The following is a 24,835-nucleotide window of genomic DNA, read 5'->3' on the forward strand; positions in this document are numbered from 1 at the left end:
CAACAGGATGCCCATCTCTAATTATAAATGATATTTCCCCAGACTAAACAAAGTTTGATATTTCTGCTCCATTTCCTTCGGCTTCGATTGTAGCCTGTTCTTTAAAAAAAAATGCACTAAGAAAGAGAGACTCTCTTTTTCTGTTTCTCCAGCTCTGTAGGGAATTTTGCCACTGGGAGGATGACGATGCTTTACATGCTGGGATTTTGGCTTGCCTTGGTGTCAACATTGGTAAAAAGCAGGGTAGGAGGGTTGACCTCACCACCAAGCTAGCTGTAGTTCCTGTCTTTGGCTTCATTGTGCGGTACCTGCAGGTTTCAGACATTGTCATTGGTTTACTTTAGAGGAAGATACTACTCTTGCCATCTCCTTGGACTTACTGGCTTAGTCTTCTCTAAGACTCCTCTAATCAACCATAATTTCCTTCAAGTCCACTTCACCCTGGACCATGAAAACACTCTCACTGAAAGACACTGACAGCTCAACTTGCAACTGTAGTGCAGTTATACGTTATTACACCTTATCTAGCTATAAACCAGTTACCAATTCCCTAGAAGCCCAAGTAGCTGCAAAGTAAATCTGAAAGTCAAAGTGAAAAATGCATGACCAATTCTCCTGGGACATTCCAAACTCATCCATGCACCCAGATGTGTCTTGTCAGGAAGAGGTTTGCAATGTCCGCTCTATTAATCGGTTAGGAAATCGTGCTCCATGGGACAGATCTGGTTTATCTTGAAATGTCTCCCCCTGAGGGGACTGATGTGATTTCTCTTGCGGATATTTCTCATACCACTGCAATAACAGAAGGATCAATGAATTGAGTGGTGCCAAACAAAGCATAGAACAGATCTTCTTCCTTATTTTCCTTTTATTTTGAGCAGGGAAAAGAAGAGGAAAGCTGATCTCTCTCCTGTTGTTTCTGGTCCCCACTGTTGACTCAGATATTTCCAAAATATCCTCAACTTATCAAACACTGTTGAATTGTCAGCATTGTATCTGCAAGGTCTTGAAGGTGATCATGAAAATCTTTAAACTCTTGCTGATCAAGAGTGTGATCAGATCAGTCCTTTGCTCTAACTATCTGACCTGTCCTTTGCTGACTTTTCAGGCAAACCCTGAAAAAGAATTTTACAGTCATAATCCTAGGGAGAGAAGAAATGACTTAGAAATACTCTATTTTTGTCGTGTTCCTTAAACCCTTTGATCCTTCCCATAGCCCCTTGATCCATCCCTACGTCATCACTGATTGAATTCTTTCTTCTTATTTTATAACCCACAACTGGATTCTGGATTATCTCCAACATGTCTGTGTTTTCTGTGCAAAATGTTGGCCTTTTCTGAGTAATAGCATGTACCCTTCCCAGCAAAAACTTCAGAACCACTGTGGCTGCATTTCCAGCAGGACGTGAAATATGGAGAATACAGAAGCACATACAATTTTTCTTAAACATGTATCATCCCTCCCCACACAAGCACATTTAGTAGATCCTATAAGAAGAGCTGAGTAAACTCCTGATCTTCTTTTCCTTATACAAATCAGTAACCTCACCTCAGAATGATATAATAGAATCATATCATGGAATGGTTTGGGTGGAAAGGGACTTCAAAGGTCATCCAGTTCCACGCCCTTGTTATGGAAGGATTGCCACATATACCAGAGGTGAAATATCACTGATTAAATGTAGACATCTGCAAAGCTGACATCTACCAAACTCATCTCAATGCGTTCCACAGCTCATGGAGGGAAATGGAAGCTCTTCTTGATAATGATTCATTTAATTCTCCAGCAGATATCAAAGACATCTGTTATGAATCACCTGCAGGGAGCTCCTACTTTCTCCTGTAAACACAACAGGAGCGGAAAGTGACTAAAAAAACAGAAACATTCAAAATCAAAGGAAATGAATCCTTCTCACAGGAGGACAAAGAGAACCACACTTTCTGTACTCATACATTTGTTGCCGGTTTTGGGTATAGCTGCTGCTGGTGTAAATTCTGGCTTTCCAGCCCAGATTGGAATGCTGATCATTTAAAATACTGCCCATATTTACTTGTGTGAAGCTACATAGGGATCGATTTTTCTGAATGTGTTGTAAATGTTGTAAGTGATTCTGCCATTCAGCTGTCACGTTGAGGCTCTGACATCCGTCATCCTATTGAATGGTGCCCTAAGTAGGATTCCTGCCCCAAAGAACTTCTTTGTGTCTTCATAAAGCATCATCTTGTAAACAAGTGCAAAGATCTTGGTTAGCAAATTGGAATGCAGCTTCCAGGGTTACATTGCACATCCCTTCTCCTTGGGTCATAGAGAGATGCTGAGTTATAGACAGTGGTGATAGAATCATAGAATCATTAATGTTGGAAAGGCCACTAAATTCATCAAGTCCAACCCCAACGCGCCCCCACCATGCCCACTGACCATGTCCCTCAGTGCTACATCTCCATGGTTCTTGAAGACCTCCAGGGATGGCAACTCCACCACCTCTCTGGGAAGCCTGTTCCAGTGAACTACTACTCTTTTAAAGAAGTAATTGTTCCTAATGTCCAACCTGAACCTCCCCTGATGCAACCTAACGCCATTACTTCTTGTCTTTATAGAGCTCATGGTCCATCAGAACTAGAAATTCATTGTCTGTTAATGACATATCATAATCATTTCCTATTTGTAATTTTACTTTCAGAATTTACATTGTCATGACTAGACCACTGTATTTTTATTTTCCGCATATTATGAGTGCAAAGGTTATAAACTTCTTTCTGCTATTCATACGTATTCAGAAAGTTGGTACCTTCTACCACACATTGTATCTACATGCTTCTTCTTCATTTTTTGTCCATTTTTTCCCCTTCCTACTGGCTCTTTTCTGAATCAGAGAGGTTCTCTTGAACTTGTGTGATGCCTTGCACTTCATATGGGTTATATTATTTATATTGATAAGGTATGGAACAGGCTCCCCAGGGCAGTGGGCATGGCCCTAAGCTGCTGGAGCTCGGAGGACATTTGAGCACTGCTATCAGGCATAGGGTGTGAGTTTGGGTGGTGATGTGTGGAGCCAGGGGTGGGACTCTCTTTCAGTTGAGTATTCTACATCAGATGTCTGTATTGGAAATAGGATGCTTCTAGCATTGAGGCCTGCAAGTATGGCCATATTGCTCATTGTTTCATATTATCCTTGCTGGATCAAGACTTCATTTCTTTTCTCTTGTCAAGGAATACACTATTGATCAATGTATAATGCACCTCAGAAGGGGACCAATTCTACTGTACATCAGTGAATGCCCACTGACTGCAAAGGAGTAATTTCAGGTTACCTTTGCTGAAAAGTGACCTGCTTCTTTCTCCAGACACATGTAGGACAATGTCCACTCCTCTTTTAGCCATGGCACTGGGTCTTCTCACCATTTACATCACCACAGAATCATAGAATCAATAATGTTTAAAAAGACCTCTAAGACTACCAAGTCCTACCCCAGCCCCAGTCCCACCATACCACTAATTATGTCCCTCAAAGCCACATGTCCATGATTCTTGAACACCTCGAGGGATAATGACTCCAACACTTTCTTGGGCAAGTGCTCCCTGTGGTTACTCCATGTTATACCCCTCCCAGCTTTCATCCTTGAAAAATGCAGACAGTTTCTAAAAAAAAAAAGTAATAAAACAGCCAGCACATTGTGCAACATGAGGCTGCTGTAAAGCTCAAGGTTCACAATAAGAAGGTCATTGATTATGACTTTCTTGGAGACGTCAAAGTAAACACTGGCAATATCTTTCTGACCACTGAACATTTTGCTCGTTGATGCACAGGGAACACATAGGACAGCTGATTTACATATACTTTGTCTGCCCTCTGGTGGTGAATGGCTGCTGATTAGTTTTTTTTCATGCAGATGCATTTTTCTGTACACATACTTCTGAATATGCATATGTATTGACGTGTGGCAAAGAATGCTGTCATCCAAATTGCACCTTCAGTCTGAATTCTGCAGATGTGAGTAGCAGTGGTTGTCATGGGCTGTCACCAGACATTTTATGCTGAAGATTTTCCACTTGGCTGAGAATGTATTAACATTTAGCTCCATTAAAACATCAGCATGAAAATAACAGAAGTATATTTAATATATATATTTACCAGCTTGGAGAGACCTGTGAGCTCTTCATCTGTCCTTTCCTTCTCTATAAATAAACCTTGCTGCAACTGAGTCAGCTGCACAAAATTAAAAGCAAAAAATTTCTGCAGGACCTTTTTTTTGCAGCAAATGAAGGACTGTATAAAAATAACTGCATGGATATGCTTTTCCTTATGCAATGCCAGTCTGGATGACCAAGGGGGTGCAGGGAGAAAGGTAGCTTTGGACTGAAAGCAGAGTGACCATGATTGCTGGGAGGAGATATATTCCTTTAGCATCTGTGTGGGTTTTATTATCAGTTCAGTGAGGGCTCAGCATCATTTGCTTACTCTTTTCCCCTCGTAGCTGCAAAGAGCAGAGGGATTTACTTCATGCCTTTTGGCACTTGCATACTGGGAAAAAGGAGTCTCCTGCTGGCATGTTTATTGAGCAAAAGCAATAGAGTTCACAGACACAATGGTGTCCCTGTTGAGGTGCATGCAGAATCTGTCTCTTATTTTCTCACCAATTTGGCTTTCCTTTGGTTACATGATTGAGAGAAAGGAGGATCTGCAACAGGACACTCCTCTAGCAAATGAGACAGAAACAGCTCTTGGTACATATGTTAAGTCTCATAGAATCACAGATTCACAGAATGGCCTGGGTTGAAAAGGACCACAACGATCATCTAGTTTCAACCCTCCTGCTATATGCAGGGTCACCAAACAGTAGACAAGGCTGCCCAGAGCCACATCCAGGCTGGCCTTGAATGCCTCCAGGGATGGGATAACTTGTTCCGGGTTCCAAGTCTACTGGGATGTGAGTCAGAAAAACTCATTTAACATCTTCACTTGACTTGAGCTGGGTTTCCCATTTGGGAAAACAACCTCCAACCCTTGGAGTCATTGAGATTTGCAAGTTCTTTTGTAGACTATGTTCATCATTTTGTGTTTGCCCTGGATCGCGTTTCAAAGCCATGCACAGGGAGGAGTACACCATGCCACCGCACTCATTTAGTTTAGGCAACATGGATATAATATCCATAGTGACCAAACCCACTAGTGTACATGCCACTGACTGTGGCAATACACCTCTATGCTTTTGTAAGCATCATGGTAGCTCCATCTGAACCACTGATCAGTCCCTATGTTCTGGATTCAGCTGTTAAATTGCTGCCACTGATGGTCTTTAGGCCCAAACAGTCCGAGGTTATCTCTATCCTCATGTAGTGATTGATCTAGTGGTCTACAACACTGCCTGCAGCAGAGGAGTTGGAATTAGATGATCTTTGGAGTCCCTTCCAACTCAAGCCATTCTCTAATATGATTTTCTGATTCTATCCCTAGGGGGCAGGAATATTCCTACCAAGTATTCTGGGTGTTCAACAGCAGAAGAAAATTGAAATTTCAGATACAATGAATGATTTGCTGAAGATCTTTCAGGATGTGAAACCTGCCGTCTCACCACAGCCGGAAGGCTCAGCAGCTGAGGAGGTTCTTCATTTAGTACATTTCCACCTTACCATCTTCTGCTGGCTGGGCACATATGGACAGCAGTGCCTGAACATGAAATGATGGCAGTTTCATTCCACCTAAGTTACCCTTTTCAAGCTGATTCCTGCTCTCCATAGCCCTCAAAGCAGCATTCATTTGGTCATTCTGTATACTGAGTCTAGGCTTGGACCCACCATGAGTAACATGTCATAGCTCTTTGTCCCAGCTGTGCTGCAGCCCTGACAGGTGCAGCCAAGCAGAGCAACCTCGATGACATCTCTCTGTGAATACACTTCGACACTTTACTTGGATAACAACCTGTGATTATTCTCTCTGGAGTTTTCTGAGTTGTGATGGCGTCTGGGGAGCTAAAGTTACAGATCTGGCCAGGCAGGCAATCACCTTTGCAGGGAGCCCACACAAGTAGGTTAAACAACAGCTTTATTTCCACACAGTGTTCTTGGGACACAGTGCCAAGACTTCACAGACGGTTCAGAACAAGGATTGGCAAGGAACACTCTGCTCCTGTGATGCTTTCTCATTACGAACAGCCCTGAGTCACAAACGTGTGCTCAGATCCAAGCCTGAACTTCCTTTAAACTTAGAATTGTTCAGGTTAACAAATTTCAGGTTTGTGCTTTAAAGCAATGATGTGTCAGAACAAAGATCAAAGAGTCATAGAACCATTAAGGTTGGAAAAGACTTCTAAGACCATTTAGTCCAACTGTTCACCCACCACCAACATTGCCACTACCACATTCAGAGACTGCAGGTACACTCTTGATTCACGAGTAAAACTCTCTGGTTCCACTACATACGAAATAGTGAACAAATAATGAAATCTGGTCTGATTGCTAGAGCAGTTAATTGTAGTACCATCTACCATGAGATGTTATTCCCTGCTATGCAACATTCCGACAATGCAATCTTTCTGGTGAGCAAAAGGTTCAAGAGCAGAGTTCATGGCACACACTCTGTTTGCTGTCTTCTCTTCCTGCCTACAACTTTGACTGCTGTGGAGAAAGGTCAGTTGGTTTCCTGTAGGATTTCAGGATTTTGAAATACTATTTCAGTTCCAGCTTCTGAACAAAGAAAATAAATAAAGAAGGAAATTGGATGCGGAGGTCGGAGCTGAGACATCTGCCTCCAGGGCTGCTTTGCAGTGGGGCTGGGATTGGAGACAAGGCCCAACAGACGGGCAGCTGAGGTATCTGGCAGGCAAACTGTTAGAAACCCAGACCGTTTTCCATTTGGAAACTGCAGAACATTCACAACTCGGCCAATTCTAGCAACAGTAACAAAAAAAAACTTCAACATTAATAAATGTTTTCTGTTTAAGACCAACTGGAATTTCATGCATTGAATCAGGATCTTTGTTTGGACATCAAGCCTAAATAGATATAACATACAGGAGTTGGACTTGATGATCCTTATGGGTCTCTTTCAACCAGGAATATTTTATCATTCTGTGACTCTGTACTTCAGATTTTGTCCTTGGCCCAGTATTCACTTTCCTTGAGCTTCTCCACATATGTTAATGAAAAACATTTCAGACATTTAGCTTTTTGAAATTGAATGCATTTATTTTCACAGTCTGCTGTACAGGTCTTCAAAAGTGCCTGCAGCCTGCACTACCTAGTTTGACTCATGAGTTAAGTCCAGGCAAAAGAGGGGTTTAATTCCTTTGAATAGAATCAATATAATCTTCTAAGAGAACAAGGAGGTCATTTTTTTTAATCGACTTTCAGGTGTTTAATGGATTCTGTGCAGGAAGGGAGACTATGTTGTGTCATGTAATGACAATATGTGACAAAAGTCATGGATGAATAGAATCATTAAGGTTGGAAAAGACTACTAAGATCATCTAGTTAAAACCACTCATTAGAGAAGGAACAAGGACCAAGGGAGACTGAGATCTGCAGATATCATGAAGCCAGGCTTGCAGGAGGGCTGTGAAAATGTATGTGAATGAAGAATAGGATGATGAATGAAAATACCAACAGCTGTAAAGTAATGACCATCATAGGAGAAGTGTCAGATGTTTCTTCCTCTGCACAGAATATGGAGTTGGTCATCATAAGAATGACCAACATAGTACATTCCTGGTCTCCCCTTACATCAAATTTTCTGTAACCTACATCACTGCCCTCACAAGTTGACCTAGCAATCCTATAACTCTATGCCTATGCCTGCAGTAACAGATCTAAGGACATCATTCCACAGGACCTCAGTGTGAGCATGGAAAATGAGAGGTCCTCTGCCTTCTCCCACCTACACTTATATTGATGAGGCCAGTGGTGAGAGTCATGCTAGGATTTTCTAGCATGACTGAAGGGAAATACAAGGATGTTGGAGAATTGGACTAGATGACCTCTAAGGGTCCTTTCCAACTCAAGTGATTCTATGATTCTATGATTACATGTGTGACTAAAGATGAAAGAAATCCTGAGCCCAGCTTCACCTGTGATGCTCTTGGACTTTCATCCAGTTGATGACCACTGTTATTGAGTGTGAGTAGATGGGAGAGGGGGCATTAATGTTATGCATATGACCTTGCACGATTAGAAGGAGGCAGGTTGACCTGATGAACTCCGTGCACTTATAACGGGGGAAAATCCATTGCTGATGTGAGGACAGAAGGCTGTAGAGAAGGGAGGGTTCCTGCTGCAGTGACCGTGCTGTCCCTGACCTCACCACTGAAGGGCAAATCCCTATAATGCCAATGTAAACAACCAGAGCTTCAGGGAAGGCGGATGTTGTTGCATGAGGATGTCAGAGACAGCACAGTTTCATGAGTTCAAAGAGGGGTAATAATACTGAAGTGCTCTCAGACCCGTTCCTGCCTTCATCCAAATCCCATGGTAGAATCTCAATATTTTCCAATGTACTCCAGAGAGTAGCATGATTCCCTGCATGTTAGCATCCTCTAGTGTCGGAAACTATCCTAAATCATAGAATCAGTCATAGAATCATAGAATCACAGAATTATAGAATGGTTGAGTTGGAAGTGACCTTGAAGCACATTCAGTTCCAATCCCCTGCCATGGGCTGGTAGCCACCCACCAGCTCAGGCTTCCCAGGCCCACATCCATCCAGGTTTGTGCACCTCCAGGGATGGGGCACCCATAGCTTTCTGGGCAGCTGTGCCAGGGCCTTACAAACCTCATAACGAAGAACGCCTCCCTAACATCCAATCTAAATCTGCCTTCTCCTTGTAGCTCTTCTGTCACTCATCCATGCTCTTCTGCATATCACCCCCACTACCCCCCTGTATGGCTGCTGGTTTGGGCGTTTTGAGATTTTGTTGAGATCTGTCTCTAAATAACTGAGTAATTGAATGAGTATGTGGGGTTCTCTATATGGATTTATCAGCAGTGAGTGCTGAGAGGTAATCTGAAAAAGACACAGATACAAAGAACAAGGCTTTCATATAGAGGAACAAGTCTCCAAAGATCTTTATTGTCATTTGGATTTAATTCATTGTTAAAAATACTGTAGATCCTATCGGAAATATAAACTATTTTTGGGTAGTGTGAATTGGACATAAGTACACCTCCTAAAGCTGTCAGCAGATTTGCATGATTACGTTACAATTTATCCTATAAAATGATCAGTAAACATTCCTGTAGTCACTGGTTGATAGTGGTTTTCTGAGCGCATGCCTAACTGTCCAAGAAATCTACCAAGAGATCTATTCATAGTCACCTGAGGTGCTGTCTGCAGAGCTAGAAAACTTACATTCGCTACTTCCAGCAAATGTCTTCCTCTTACAACATCCTAACACTATTTTAGGAGCAAAATAATGAGAAAAGAGTGTGATACAATAATTATATTTAGTATGTTAAGAAATCTCATGCATAAGCCTAAACCTGTCTGAACAGAACAATGCCAGGAAATTATATGTATGTTTTATAGCCTTCTAACAGCAGAGGTTATCACGCTTTGGGATGAGTCCTCGGCCTCTTCTTGTTGGAAGTAAGAGTTAAAAAAACAAAGTGGCTTCAAAGTGAATTCAGAATTATCTTGGGATTACTCAAGTCATCAGTGATCAGAACTTTGCTTTTCTGCTCCCTTTTCCCACAGATTGACTGCTTTGTTATTTTTTTTAATAAATTCGAAGAATGCTGTTTATTTTTGAAGACTACAGACTGAAGAAATAATTCAAAAATTGTGTGCAGAAGGGCAGATTGAAATCTCCTTGTACAAATGCTCTTCAGCTGGAAAAAGTTTACAGCTATTGAATATTTTCTTTAAAATGTCTCTTTTTGCAATATAAAAAAAACTTACTAAAAGATTATTTTTAGTGTGTATGTAAGTATGAAATCAAAACAGGATACACCAAGACTGAAACATATCTATGTATCCATGCTTATATATAGATATTTGAAGGTGGAATATATACATCATGGCCAACTGAGGAATTGTTTTATAGCTGTTACTGCATTGTTGTTTTTTTTTCTTTCCTCATGCATTTACAATCTTTAACTTAACACGTATCAGAAACAGAAGGCTGTTCTCCTGCATGCTCACTGTTACACTGCCATATAAATGGAGCAATGGGAAGTCATTCAGGAGGGATGATGGCATATTCCTGCAGCTGCCAGATATCTTGAGTCTCTGACTGCACCTTACAGAGCTATACTTAGATAATTTTCCTTTCAGAGAACGGCTTGGGTTGAAAGGAACATCAAAGACAGTAGTTTCAACCTACTGTGGGCAGGGTTGCCACCCAATTCATCGTGTTCCTGTGGGGGTTTTTCTTCATTTGGAGGCCAGATTTGAATACACAGTCATACTCAAGGCAAACCCAATGATCCAAGTCTTACTTAGGAGAAAATGCTATGTCAAAAGGAAAGGTGGAGGTGATCATCAGATTCCCATAGAAAACATGCATTTCTGCCTGTGACATCTGAGAAGCGTTTTTAGACAAGATGAAAGTTGTTGTAAGCCACAACACTGTTCTGTAACAGCTTCTGTAACAGAACAGCTCTGCTGAATGTTTTTAACATGGGAAAATTATGGAAAAAATAATAAGCCGATTTTAAACTCAAATTTGCACTGAGCAACCTAGATAATATCCTTCCCTGGAAGTATGTATTGAGGTATACTGAAATAACGCTTGGCCTACATCTCTTCCACAGCATGTTATTCCTGGATGAATTTTCACAGAGGGTCATGACACACTGGAACAGGTTGCCCAAGGAAGCTGTGGATGCCCCATCCCTGGAGGCATTCAAGGCCAGGCTGGATGTGGCTCTGGGCAGCCTGGTCTGCTGGTTGGCGACCCTGCACATAGCAGGGGGTTGGAACTGGATGAGCATTGTGGTCCTTTTCAATCCAAGCCATTCTATAATTCTATGATTCTATGATTCTATGAATTTGTGACTGGATGGGCAAGTAGATTGAAGAAGGTGAAAGCTCACCTCAGCCCTTCTGGACAACTGAAGTTGGAAGACAGCTGTCAAAGGGCTGCTATGACACAGTGTCCCACCTGGAATACCAGCTTGCAACCAAAACAGCCAACAGTTACTGCCAAAAAGACCAATGCCACAGAGTAAAATCTGGATTTTGAAGAGCATGAATAAAGTTTCCTCCTATTTCACTAATAGTTATAACATGAATGACTTTGACAATGCACGTGTTATACTTAATATGGTGAATTAGCTGCTCTGACAGTAACTTGCTTAGCTTTTTCTGTCTGGCTTGCTTCCTTTCATAAATATATCTTCAATAATGTAAGAGTACAGATAATGTAAGAGAATAATGTAACTGGTAGAAGTCCTGGGTCTTCTGTTGAGAAGGGTTTAACTTGGGCTTGAGGGAGGTCTTGGTGTTTTCAATGAGCACCTTCTGTTGGCAATACTGATTAAATTACCCTATCTGCAGTTCTCTGCAGACTGGCAGGAGAGACATTAATAAAGTTTGTTAGAAGCCAGATACTGAAAGAAAGTAAAGAAAAATGGACAGAGAAGTGGCCAACAACAAAAGCATTTGACACTGATGAAGAGTGCTCTGTCGGCAGTGCCTACAGGCTAAGTGCTGGCCCTTGGCAAAAACCTGCTTTTGCTCACTGATATTTTACTTTGAACACCGTTGGCTTTGAAACTACTTAGAGAATGGGGAGCAAAAAGAGTGTGATGCTTCAGGCTTTTTTTATTGATTAAATGATGGACTTTTCCTTCTCTCAGCCTCACTTTTTAAGTTAAGAAAATTGATCTCTTGTTATCACCCAGCTGAAGGAATGCAGATCATTCTCTGCATCTCAGTTTTCCAATGCCTTGACATTCTCTCTTCATCCTCCTTTGGGATGATGGGCATGAAATGCTTCAGATGTAGTACATAGGTGTGTGTATAAAGCAAGAAAAAAAAAGGGTCTTTCAGTTTAGAACTGGAATTGCAAAGATGACATATTTTGACATTTTGATCAGAATCACATTTTGGCATTTGGAAACAAATATTGATTCATACCAAACTGCTTAGTTTCAAAACTGTCATTTCAGTCTGAAGATAACATTAAAACAGCATTTGCCACTGAAATGTCAATTTACAAGAAACTGTTCCAGCTTCAATTGACATACAGCAACCAAAATATTTTGATTCAGAATTTGCATTTGTGAGGGAGGAAAAAAATCTTTTTTTGTTGTTGTGAAAAACACTTCCTTGTGAATTGTACTGATCTTCATGAAACCAGAGTTTCCTACAACAACAACAAATCTATTTATTGCAAAGTGTTTAGCCTGTTCTACAATTTCTGATTGACTGGAATACTGATGAAGAAGTGGTACTACCCACCAACTTTACTCTCTTTCCAAAATTACACAAGTGATATCACGATGAATCAGGGCCTGGTTTCAACCAAAAATGATGGTCAGGATTAATCCACCTGCAAAAGCTATGAGGCTGTAGTAATTCTACTTCTCTTATCTGTAAGGAAACTAATTGTAGGGTGTGGGCTTCTCTGCTGGGGTTGACTTCAGAATATCCATCCCAGTCTCACTAGTTCTTTATCGTTCTCAGATATCTTCCTCTTCAATACTTATCTCAGCCTCCTTTACGCTCCCCATTTCTTTAAAGGCTGTTTTTGTCAGTGTCCTCTTTGTGTTCCTTAGGACAAATTTAAGTTTCCTGGTCAACATGCCTGACCAGTTGTGGCTGTAAAACAGAAGACAGGAGGAGTCAGCAGCCCTGCTAGCTGAGGAATAGCTATTCATTTTACATCATTTTACATCAGACCAAGCAGAAACGTTAGATTTTCTCAAAGCCATCAAAGGCCCAAGCAGGGAGGTCTTTTGGTACAGAAATACAGGGATGCTGTAGTCCCCACAAAAGCACTGTAGGAGTCACATGGGTTACTGAGAAATGCAGAGCTTTCAACCAAGGATATCCACTTCATAAAGGTAAACCTTATTTCCATAAAAATACCAAAGGTTTTCAGCTGCTCATGAAGAACATTTCTAACTGTACACCACAAGCATGATAAGTCCTCTGTCTGCTAATAGCAGAGATTCTTTGTTAATCAGATGGGTTTCTTTGGGTTTCAGGTCATTCACTGACACTTATGGGAAATGTGAAGGCCCAGATGCTCTGACAGCCCCACAGTCCCTCCATGTCTGACACAGGAGGCACAATGACGCAGGAAGACCTGATAGGCACAGAGTTATTGTACTATAGTGGGAGTTCAGAAACAAACCAAATATAAAGGAGTTATAGAAGGCCAGAAGCTGAGCTTCAGTTAGTTCTCAAGTCTGTCTACAACTTGCTCTGCATCACGCATCACATGAAATCAATTTCACTCTGTACAGTGAAAGAAAATTTTCAGGTTGTAAGCTGAAAAGAACAAACTCTAACACATTTCAATATCAGTTATCACTATGTAAGCATTAAAGAGAATTATTTGAGAAACTGTTTTGCACATACACAGATATGTAAGGTTTCAAACTGTAAACATCACTGCTGTAACAATGAACAAGTAATTTAGAAGAAAAATATATGTAAAACTGACTATATAAAGCAGGGATCCCAAGAATATAAGACAAAGGGCCTTGAAAGTAGAGGAACAGAAGGGTATTAGGCCAAAAAATTATTCATATTGATGACCAATCAATAGTATAGAATTGTTTAGCAGCCCAATGAAACTGTCCTCAATGACAGCACAGGATAAGCCATTTTCAAAGGATATACAACATAAACAAAGCATATACAAATACTACTAACACTGGAATCAGAACTGTATTGACCACTCTGACACCAACTACTGCTTTTGTGTTATCATTGAAGGGAGTTACTTTTTGTTGTTTGATGTAAGGTTTTTGAAGGTCTGGTTACCTGCCCCTAAGGACAGGTTATTCAATTTGGAAGTAACAAAACATCCAGGACTCCCTGTTCTCCGCACACAGGATGAGAGGTAATGGCCTCAAGTTGCTTCAAGGGAGATTGAGAATGGATACTAGGAAAAATTTCTTCTCAGTGTGGTCAGACATTGAAACAGGCTGCCCAGGGAGGTGGTGGAGTCACCATCCCTGGAAGCGTTCAAGAACAGCATAGATGTGGCACTTGGTTTAGTGGTCATGGTGGTGATGAGTTGATGGTTGGACTTGGTGATCTTAGTGGTCTTTTCCAACCTTAATAATTCCATGATTCTATACTGTGGTCTCTTCACTCTCACACTTGGTTGGAGACCAAGGACAAGTGCAAGAAAACAGTAAGAAATTTTAAGGCGTATTCCTGAATCGTAAGAAACTGCTAATGTACCGAGTCCATGTGATTTAGGATTCATCCCAACAGTTCATTTATTCAACATTATGAGAAAGAGCTAATGTCTTTGTAAAAAATGATCAGAACTCTTGTGCAGCCAGCAAGGAGTCAAGAAAAATAAATTTCCCTAGGTGTCTTTTTTAAACCTTTCTGGTGCCAGTGAGAGATTTGTCTCCTACTGTATTGCTGAGAGATGCCTCTGCATTCCAAGACGGAAGCAAATGATGCAGAGCAGCAGATGGAAGAGAAGAAAGATGTGGATGGGAGAGAAATCAACAGAACTGAGTGCTTGGTCTCAGAAGTTATATTTTTATTATTTAGAGAGATCATGCAGATCATGCAATCATCTAATATTATTCCAACAGTGGGGCTGAAGGAGAAATAGTAAGCTGTAATTTTATCGGGCTTCTGCGTAAAGCGGGTTTCACTTTCAAGCACAGTGTGAATCTTTGTCAAAAACTGTGCTGAATCAGCTTTCAGACCTCAAATTCAAATTTGAACTTCTGGTCAACCACACCTTGCTAGTTTATGGTTTGGCCAGCAAGAAGCAACTACAGCAAGAAGCAAACTGGTATTTTTTCAAGCATGAAAGGATCTTGAGGGGTCTATTCTTACTGAGCAGAGTTCATGGATGAAGACTTCAAAACAGAGGGATAAGTTAAAAATAAATAAATAACTATAGGCCATATTATACACCACATAACTTCTGATTTCCAACCAGATCATCCTAACTACACATTTATTTCTCATCTTGGTACCATAACAATGAATAACAGAGCTGATGCCATGAGGTGTGCTAAAAGAAAGCAATAATAGGCCATGTGGCTTCTTCCAGGCTTGAATTCCAGTTTCATCTGAGTTTACCATGAGCTGGGCTTTTCCTTGCACACTGAATTGCCATCAAGTGGATCAATAATACGCTGCAAGTAGATGCAGTAGTACCATGTGTCTTGCAGGAATGAATGGGAAAGCAAGTCATAAACTTGCTACGAGACCCAATACGGCTGCTACTGTCTCTAGACAGCTCTGGTGCCTCTGGTGCAGTTCCCAGCATCTTTTGAATGAGACGGTTTAAAAATATAATACAACGTTTTGACAAAAAAAAAAAGCAAAAAAAAAAAAAAAAGCAAAAAAAAAAGCATAAAACTAAAACCAGCAATGTGCAGACAAATGACACACAAGCGGACACTAAACAGCAGAGCTACGTGAGGGCTGTCCTACAGCTACTACCTCGGATCTAGGCCTTTTTGCCAAGTTGTTTTGCAGCTTTCCTCCTTTTGAACTCTGCAATTTCTTCCGAGGGTAACCCATGAGCTTTACACCTGCAGTGAACAGGTAGGCCATTAGAGAAAGAATCAGTTCAGTTTCATGTGCAATAAAGAACAAACCATACTGGTGACTATGTGAAAATGTGCCCTCTAGTGTGAAGAGAGGAAAAAATTGTTGGGCCTTCAACTTGACATACTGCAAAGAGTGAAGTTAGCTAATTTAATTTTAACTGTCCTGAAGTTGCTGAGACAGCACATTTTCTAATCTCTATAGCCAGGCACTTCCAAATTGCTCTTGACACATCCTAGACACCTCTCCCAGGCTGAGATGAATGACTTTGTTGATCAAGGATCTCAAATTAGATTTTGACTAGATGGATCTTATAGACAATGTGAACCCTGTGGTAATTATTCTTTTATTCCTCTGATCCTCCCTTAGTTCTTCAAAAGGAAGAACAAAACCAAACTTCTATGAAGATCTTGTGGTCTGGTTTTTGGGTAGTTCCATGTGGAGCCAGGAGCTGGACTGGATAATCCTTAAGGGTCCCTTCCAACTCAGGATATTCTATGATTCTGTGATCTTTAATTTGTTTAGTGTAGTTCCTCTCTCAGTGCCTTTTTCTCTTACATGGGGTGTTGGTTTCAACAATTCTTATCTCTCAAAGCTATGGACCTATTTCCAATTGGAATTTCTATATAACTGTCCCTTGAAACTGCCAGTTTTATCTGATAGCTTAGCACAGATTTTAACAGACTTCCTGGAGGGAAAAACGAATCAGTTTTCAACTCTTTCACCAGTTCTGTCTTATAAATTATTGTCTTTGAATCATAGAATCGTTAAGGTTGGAAATACCACTAAGATCATCAAGTCCAACAATCACCAACCCATCACCAACATGCCCACTAAACCATATGTACAACCACGTTGTTCTTCCATGTCCTACCTAAATTCTCAACTCCTACAATACTTTTCCTTCTCATAGAAACATTGACTCCTATTTATAAACCTTCCTGTGAGTGCCAGAGCCTACAGGGATGAGTGCTGAAGACCAAAGGAAGACCAAAGGACATTTAATTCATATGAATTGAATGAGGAATAGATTCTTCTGGGAATATACAACTCAGGTGGGAATCGTCCCAGTACCTGCAACAGAAATATTTCCACTGGAACAAAAAATCTGGGGCTCTCTTCTGAGCCAGTGTAGGGAGATAGAAATTACTGAATGAGAGAGTGTATTTATCTCAAAGATGTCTTGCACGGGGCAGAAGAGTGGCACCTGGAAGTGCCCAAATCTCTACTTGATTCTAAAAGCTGTGTAACTTGCAAAGCTCAGAAGGACATGGCTATGCCAGAGCTGGATAATTTACAATAGCTAAAGTACTACCAGCTGGTCCAAGAGGAGGAACACTTGGACTCCAGCCCCTTTATGCAAGCAGTGGCAAAATTCAGTCACACAGAGATAAGTGTGAGGAACTTATCCCTGAGATAACCCCACTGAACATCATCCACAGGGTGATGGAGGATGTTGTTGCCTGTCTCTGCACAACAGTGCAGCAGGTTGTGACCTACCAGCAGGCCAAGACCTGACCAGGGTCTTTGTGGTTCAAGTCCAATATCAGATTTTCTAATCTCTAACTCTAAATACTGTTTATATTTATATCAAATAAACTTTTGCTTATGAATTGGACTTCACCCACAGAACAATAATAAGAAAGATCCAGTACAAACAACACTGATACATCTCCTGAACTTGTTAGTGTCTGAGCAACTGAAAACTGCTGATTCTGCACCCTCCATCCTAATCTCTTCCGATTCACCCTGTCTGAAATCATCTGTTATTTTTTCCAAGACCTTTTCTTCCCTCCACCTTGTTTCTGAAGCTAGCAGGAGAAAAGCTCGTGTGAGGTTCTACACTCCAACTCCCTGGACAGGATCTTCCTGAGACACTGGCACAGGTTGCCCAGAAAGGTGTTAGATGCTCCATCCCTAGAAACATTCAAGGTCAGACTGGATGAGTCTCTGAGCATCCTGATTGAGCTGTAGGTGTTCCTGTTTGTTGCAAGGGAGTTGAACCAGATGGCCTTTAGAGGTCTCTTCTAACTCAAATGATTCTACAACTGCATGATGTTCATAGACAGAGCATCACTGTGACTTGGCCATTCTACCCTTCACGAACAACAACTATGCTCAAATAGCCTCAAGACCTCAGTCATGAATGAAGACATCTTATCTGTCTTCTTTTCTTATTCCCATCTCATACAAACTTTTGTACTGGAGCAAAACATGATCTACTGCCAGGTATCTTGGCAATTCATTACATCTCAGCTCTGTGGTCCTGCTCCAACCAACCCCAGGGCTTATAATGTGATTGATTCCCAGTGTTCTCAGTACTTATTCCTCTTGTTATCTCTCAGCAATGTCATTCATAAAAGAAATCAGTTCTGCAAAAGCATCCTCCCAGCCTGCCTAAGGGAGAAGGAGAAACTACCAGGCACATTTCAGCAATGTCAAACCTAGGGCCAGTGCTGCAAGCTAGAATGTGGTGGACAAAGACAGGTAAGTAGCCCTCCTCTCAATCCATACAAATACCTGCAAAGGAAAGGGCAATGCATTGAATCACAATCAAAAGGCTGCTATCTAAATTTTCTTCATTTCTGAACACTTTGAGTTTCTTACAGCAATTCTCCAATATTCCAGAAGCCTCAGCTTGCTCCTAAAGAGCCTGTTTAAATAAATCAGCTGAAGCAACTACATTCCAAGTTACAGAGCCTTGTTCAAAGGGCGATGAGTGAGTCGCTAGCTTTCTTTACCTTTCCCTCTTTAAAACAATCAGAATTCAGATAGAAATTCTTCTTTCTCACCTGTTTATGGCTTAGCTGTGGCCAGAACATTCCTTTTTCTTCATTTTGCTGTTGTATTATTGGCGGTTTAGAAATAATCTTAAAAGTAAACATTGACTGTGAAGCAAAAAAAATAAAAATAAAAATCTGTCCTGACATGGAGGTGCTCAACACTCTGAGCCAGAGTGTGCTTTGATTTCCCCAAATATCTTATATTCTATATAAAGTTTGTTTATGAACTCTTGTGATACTGTTGTATAAGTCCAGCCATGTAAGGACAGGTTTTTGGGTTTTTTTGTTTTGTGTTGTTTTTTTTTTTTTTTTTTTTGCTTTTTTTGCTGCTGCTGCTACTGCTGCTTGCTCTACAGGCTATTTATTTCAAGTTTAAATGTGTATTGGGTAAAAAACTTCAAGTGGGATCCTTGGGATTCCACTTGCCCCTCAAAGAGTTACATTGGCAGCAACAAGAAAGATTCCCCACTGATCCTCTCCTATCAGACTGCCTCCTTACAGACACAGAATGAGAGAGCTTTCTGTTGGGTAGAGTAAGAAGCAGTGTCGTCCTCAGGGATATCTTTTTCCTCACAAAAACCTGTTTCTCATTTGGTATTTGGAACTGGATTCTTTGAACATCCTCCACTGTTTCTCACTCATTTCATTTTCAATTAAATTATTGGTGTTTCCTCCAAGGCTGATCCTCACGTATGGGAAAGTCCTGAAGCTGTCTCCAATTCCTGGCTGCATCTTCATGATGACTTGATGATCTTGAAGGTCTTTTCCTAAGCAATTCTATGGTTCTATTCATTTTTCAGTGATTTCTCACTTCACATTGTGCCTAGTATTTATGATGATGTTGGACTGATTGCTCTATGGAATCTTCCACTCTTAACTTCTACATGATTTCATACAAGAACAGGGCTCTGTGTTTGATGACAGCGATGCAAAACTCTTCTATGTCTTTCCCTAGGCAGTGTGTTGATGGTTAAAAACCCTTGAGAGGATTTATGGTCTATATCCAAAAACTGAATCATATATGTATTTATTTTTCTCCTGTTGGCACTATTTAATTTAAGATAGGATTAGAAAAGGAAAGCCCCCAAACAAAACTGCCTCCTGAGATAGAAGTTTCCAGCTGCTTGAAAGCACTGTGTTCAGTACCAAAGCACATAATTTCTGAAATTGGACTGTAGAAGTTGGAAAGTTAGAAGAGCCATCGTGTCACTCAACTCCCCGAAGCTGCAGATGGATGTGATCCTGTCTCGTTGTTGACTGTGGTTTGTTTGCTTGTTTGTTTTTTTTTTTTCTCTGAATTTCCAATGTTACTGAATATTTTCAGGTAGTAGATAGTTTTCAGTGCTTTGAAAATGCAGCAGGCACAGGCTTACATTTGGTAGATTTCTATAACCTCCTTTCTGCTGTTGGGGCAAGAGGAGTGCCTCACCAGTGCCGATAAACGTCTGTCTGTTCCAGAGCATCACAGCATGTCAGCTTCCAGTATCTCACCATCTTCGTGCTTTTTCTTTGGCTGCTCTTTAGCCCTGAGATTTACCTCCTGGTGTGCCCTAAAAGAAACCTCCCAGCTTTCCTTCAAGCCTAACTGAAATCTCCAAAAAATATCAAGGGCACAGTTAGACTGCTGCTTAATTGTTCAGCATGCTTGTTTTGTCTATCTCACTGTCTTGGTACACTTTTTCTATGCCCAACCCAATCTACTATTGTTTCCTGCAGTGAGGTATAAGACTTCTGCAGAGAGCCTTTTTCTTGGTCTCGCACAATGGAGCCCCAACCTACAAGATCCTGAGACGAAGCAATACAAATCCTAATGAGCTGCCAGGAAACAGGGGAAATAACATCCATCACAAGGTACATCTATCAGGGAAGCTGTAGGAATTTGGGAAAGGACCAAGGAGCCTATTTCACTGCCTGCACTGTTTTCTGAGGGAGGATAAACCTCAAATAGAAAACTCTTTGGAGTAGGAGGCAGCACTACAGTCTGGATATTAAACCTTCATTTTCCCTATGTCCCTGTGTCATGGGACGCTGATGAACATCATCAGGTTGACGAACATCAACCCATTTCCCATACAAACAGTATGTGAATGGATTTCTTACTTAACTTCCAGTAAGCTTTTTATCTGAAAACAGATATACAGACCCTCTGTAGCTCGACATAAGGTTGATTTTACGAATTGCCTTTTTAGTTCATTTGATTTTGTGCATGGGTGGAAGCATATTAGGAACTTTAGTGGAACTGACTTTCTTCATAATTAAAATGCATTGTACCCAATATGAGCAATATCACCTGCACCACCTGGCTTTTAAGAGTTATGTGTGTTTATCTGAACCTCTTTACACAACTGCAAATATATTAAGGCCTAGTGCTGACAATGGAATTCAGTGATGATGTTCCAGTTAATGCCTCCACAAGACTGTAATTGGGATTAAACAGAGAGGTTGGTGAATATCAATTAAATTCAAATTATGTAGATGCAGTAATGGTTCCTTTGTTAATCATTTGGCTATGGCCTGAGGTTTATTGCTAGACAGACAGATATATTCTCTCAGTGATTTCAACAATACCAGAAGGAATTGTTTTCACAGTATTTTATGGGACTATTAGTATTAAACAAGTCACGTAATTAAATCTCCTCCCACATTTTTACACGTGTTGAAGTTTGGCTTCTAATCTGTGCTATATGCAGGCTCACCTATGCAAGCACATGATCATTTTCCAGACCTAGTCATGCCAAGATTACAAGCACACTGATAGTTTGAAGTAGAATAATGAAGCTTGATTGATCCCTAGAGATCTATGAACAGCACATGAGCTACCTGACCATAGATCTGCTCATGACTGCCCACCAGAGCTAGAAAATTGGCTTCGCATATATCAAGAAATCCTCCTGCCAAGGACTGGGCTTTCAGCTCTATTTGGTTGATGAGTTTTATATCATAGGATATAAAGTCAGCACTTTCTTGATGTTACACTGCAGCATAGGCCTGAAATAGTCTGCATTTCACACAGTATTTTAATGGACAAAAATCACGGACTTATGTCAGAAAGAAGCACTAAGATACCATGAGCAAAACCAAGTTGCTCAAGCTGCCCAGCTTCATATGATAATTCACGGGGTCAGACACAGATCCACCCATTTTTATAAAGACAAAATCAATCTTCCTAGGATTACTTTGAGCCTTTTTTCCACACAGCACTTCCATCCCAAGGATTTGAATCTTAAATCCATGCCCCCCAGACTTGTCCTTCCATAGTGTAGACATGAGACCAAACCTAATTTATTTACCTTCTCTTAGGAAGTACAAACTCTCAGCAAGACCCCCACAATTGTCTGTCTGACAAAGTTTGGGCCACTCAAGCTGTAAAATAAAGCATGAGCCACAGGCAGTTGACATTTTTATCTCTTAACTGACTGGGGAAAGCACACATCAGCAGTAAAGATAATCCAGTTGACATATGGGAAAGTGTGAAGCCATATAGCTCAATTTAATTTTGTTTTGTGAAATTCCTCAGAGCGTACAATGCGTGAAATACCCTCATCCAGCCTTGTGGGCACTCATTAGTTTTCAGAGCAGTAGACACCAGGAATTAAGGACAAGTTCAAGCAAAATATCTCTCCAGGGTGCCAAGCAGATTACATTAAAAAAGACATTACAGGCTCATTTGGGTAAAGGGATTTTCCTAGTCCAGGGGCTGAAGATTTACACTGGTGCAAATCCCCTTTCCTTGTTGTTCAGTATTTCACGACCTGTGGTGGTCTAAGACAAGAGTTCAGACAGAAGGCCAAAACTATGAGTTGAAAGTCTGCAAGGCACCTCTCAAAGGAGCGTTCCTTGCTTTTGTGAGCCATGGTGATGAATGAAGTGATGAAGAATGCATTCCTTATTCTTATGAACAGAAGGAGAAAACCTGCTGATCCCAGTAGTTATGAAGGACCAGGTTGTACAAGACCTCATGGAAAGGAAAGATCTAAACAGAAGAGGAGTTACTTCAGGATAAGTGTAAAGATAAATTGAAGAGGAAGAAGAAGATTCCTTCTCAAAAGCCTACAGATGAGGAAATTCAGGAAAATATTCAAGCGGTGGCTTGAAATCACCATATTGACCAAGACATAGCTGTAACAGAAGAATAACAATCAGCCTCTAATAAATCGGCATAAAAATTGAACCTCAACACGAGGCTGGAAAAACAGGACACCATGTCTGAACCTTGGCTGATAATAGCACTGCCTGTGCACAAGGCAGTTCTGGTGTATTCACTTTTCTTCTGCAGGACCCAGCTTTCATTTTGAACCCTTAAATTCATTTAAGGACAGGTTCGGTTTCATTTAACTTTGATTTTACCTCTGATTACTTTTACATTCATTCAACTGCTGTGGAGACAGAAATAGTGCAAAAGAACAGCGAAGATCAGAGCACAAGGATGCTCAAGATCCCTTGATCTTGGGCGTGTAGGACAATTTTTTTTCCTCATCATATTGCCCCCATCCTCAACCACCCAGACCTGATGTATTTCTCATTTAAAATCTGTACTTAAAAACAGCTCTAATCTGCATAAATCTGACCAAATACAGGCAGATATTACCAGATGACTTTCAGAGGGCTGTCAACAGTCAACAGAGGCCTGACAATTGACTTTGAGATGGTAAAACCCAGATGAGAAGATTTAGTACTCCCTTGGTAGTGTGGAGAGACAATTCACTTTAGCAATCTGGCTAATCTCCTCCAAGTTTTGTATTTCTCATGAAAAATGCATCAAGGATATCAGCACACATTAATCAACAGCCCATTTCCATCAAATATTAATAATAAAATGCTTCCAAGTATAAGAAACACGCATCTCTCACATTTAGCTTCCAGTCACCTACTGTCTTCCAACCTGATACTCAAATACCTTAAAAGATACGATTAATTTCATGTTATCCCTAGAAAACTCTGAGAGCACTTTGTACACATGGGCTGTCCTGAATGCAACTGTCCAGTAGTTAAACGTTATCTGAAAAGTGAGATAAATACCCTTTCAATTTTACTAAGAGGAAATGAGGCAAAACTTAGAAAAAGATTACTCGAGAGATGTTAGAATTGAAATAAAAACATACACTGCTTGGTGTCAGACACTGCAGGACCTCCTTACAGACAATGACCATCTTTCAAATACAATTTACCATATTCCAATGTAGATGTTCAAGCAGGCCAGTCTACTTACACCCTGTTAGCATGTATTAAAGAGAATCAAGCTTGAGTAACTCCAGTGTGGGTGATTATGCTGTTCTAGTCAAATAAATCATATTCCCAGTTTTCACGGCCTTCCACAACATCATTTCCAGGCATTCAGCATATGACAGCTGAGCAGGGACACTCAATCTGCGAAGTCAGGTATTGTAGAACTTCAAAATGGCTGAATGAGTTATACTGATCCCCTCTTGTATGGAGGCAACATCATTAAGTCTTTAATTGCATAACGCTGATATATCTCTAAAACAAAGTATCTTCTTATGGTTTGGTTGAAATGAGCAATGCTGCAGGGAATAAATGTGTTTGTAATGAAGGTTTTCTGGAGGAGTTTGATGGAATGAGAAAAATCTGAGTGTCACACACATAGACACTGGGTAGGAGGGATATTTGGGAAGGAATTGCCTGGTTATCCACTTCTAATGGTCTACAGGGTAAAAGTAACAAGTTCTCATGAGACCTTCTGGGAACTGTGATTCAGGAGAAGTATTGAAGCACCTGCACCACTCCTGAATCCCAGTGCTATGCCTGAGAATGTGTACATCGCCAAGGACAAAGGATGCAAAAACTTTGCAAACAGATACCAAAGACATTTATTCCAGCAGTGAGCTCCAACAGTGACCTTGTCATGAATATATCGAATAGTGATTAAGTCACACTCACCCTGGCTTTATTTCAGGAGGTTTAGGTAAGGGCTTCAGAAATCCTCTTTTCCCAACCAGCCAATATGTGTCTTCTACTCCTTTACCCTAAAATAAAAACAAAAGTCCGGATAAAGAACATTTTTCGGACCACCCTCTGTTCAATACATTCTGAGGGATATATCCAGAGACAGAGAATGGCTGGAAGTCTTTTGCTCTCTTTTGCAATGACTCAGAGAGAATTTCAGTTTCACTGCCTTTAGAAAAACAGACCTTGTTCAAACTGCCATGTACAAATGACCTTCTCTAATCAGGGTCATTGAAACTACACAGTTTAATAGAAATGAGGATCTCTGATCATCTTATTTTGCAGCACTGGCATCAATAATAGAAAGATTTTACAACTGCTTGTGGGCTGAATATCAGAACAATCAATTCCTTTTCCTACATCAATAATTTAGCTTTTAAAGTGAGATGCATC

The 24,835-nt window shown here is 40.6% G+C and overlaps 1 protein-coding gene across 1 annotated transcript in view; it reads right to left on the minus strand.

Annotated features, from left to right (window-relative positions):
* Nucleotides 1–15,594: 15,594 nt before the first annotated feature.
* Nucleotides 15,595–24,835, minus strand: part of GUCY2F (guanylate cyclase 2F, retinal) — a 42,572-nt gene continuing 33,331 nt past the window's right edge. Inside the window, exons 18-19 of the mRNA XM_042862453.1 lie at nucleotides 24,377–24,462; nucleotides 15,595–15,679 (exon numbers count right to left, since the gene is read on the minus strand). Coding sequence (XP_042718387.1) covers nucleotides 15,595–15,679; nucleotides 24,377–24,462 — 171 coding nt within the window. The remainder of the gene's footprint in view (nucleotides 15,680–24,376; nucleotides 24,463–24,835) is intronic.

This window comes from Lagopus leucura, unplaced genomic scaffold (assembly GCF_019238085.1).
Source record: "Lagopus leucura isolate 7727_CA_CO unplaced genomic scaffold, USGS_WTPT01 Super-Scaffold_702, whole genome shotgun sequence".
In the NCBI taxonomy this organism is placed as follows: Eukaryota; Metazoa; Chordata; class Aves; order Galliformes; family Phasianidae; genus Lagopus; species Lagopus leucura.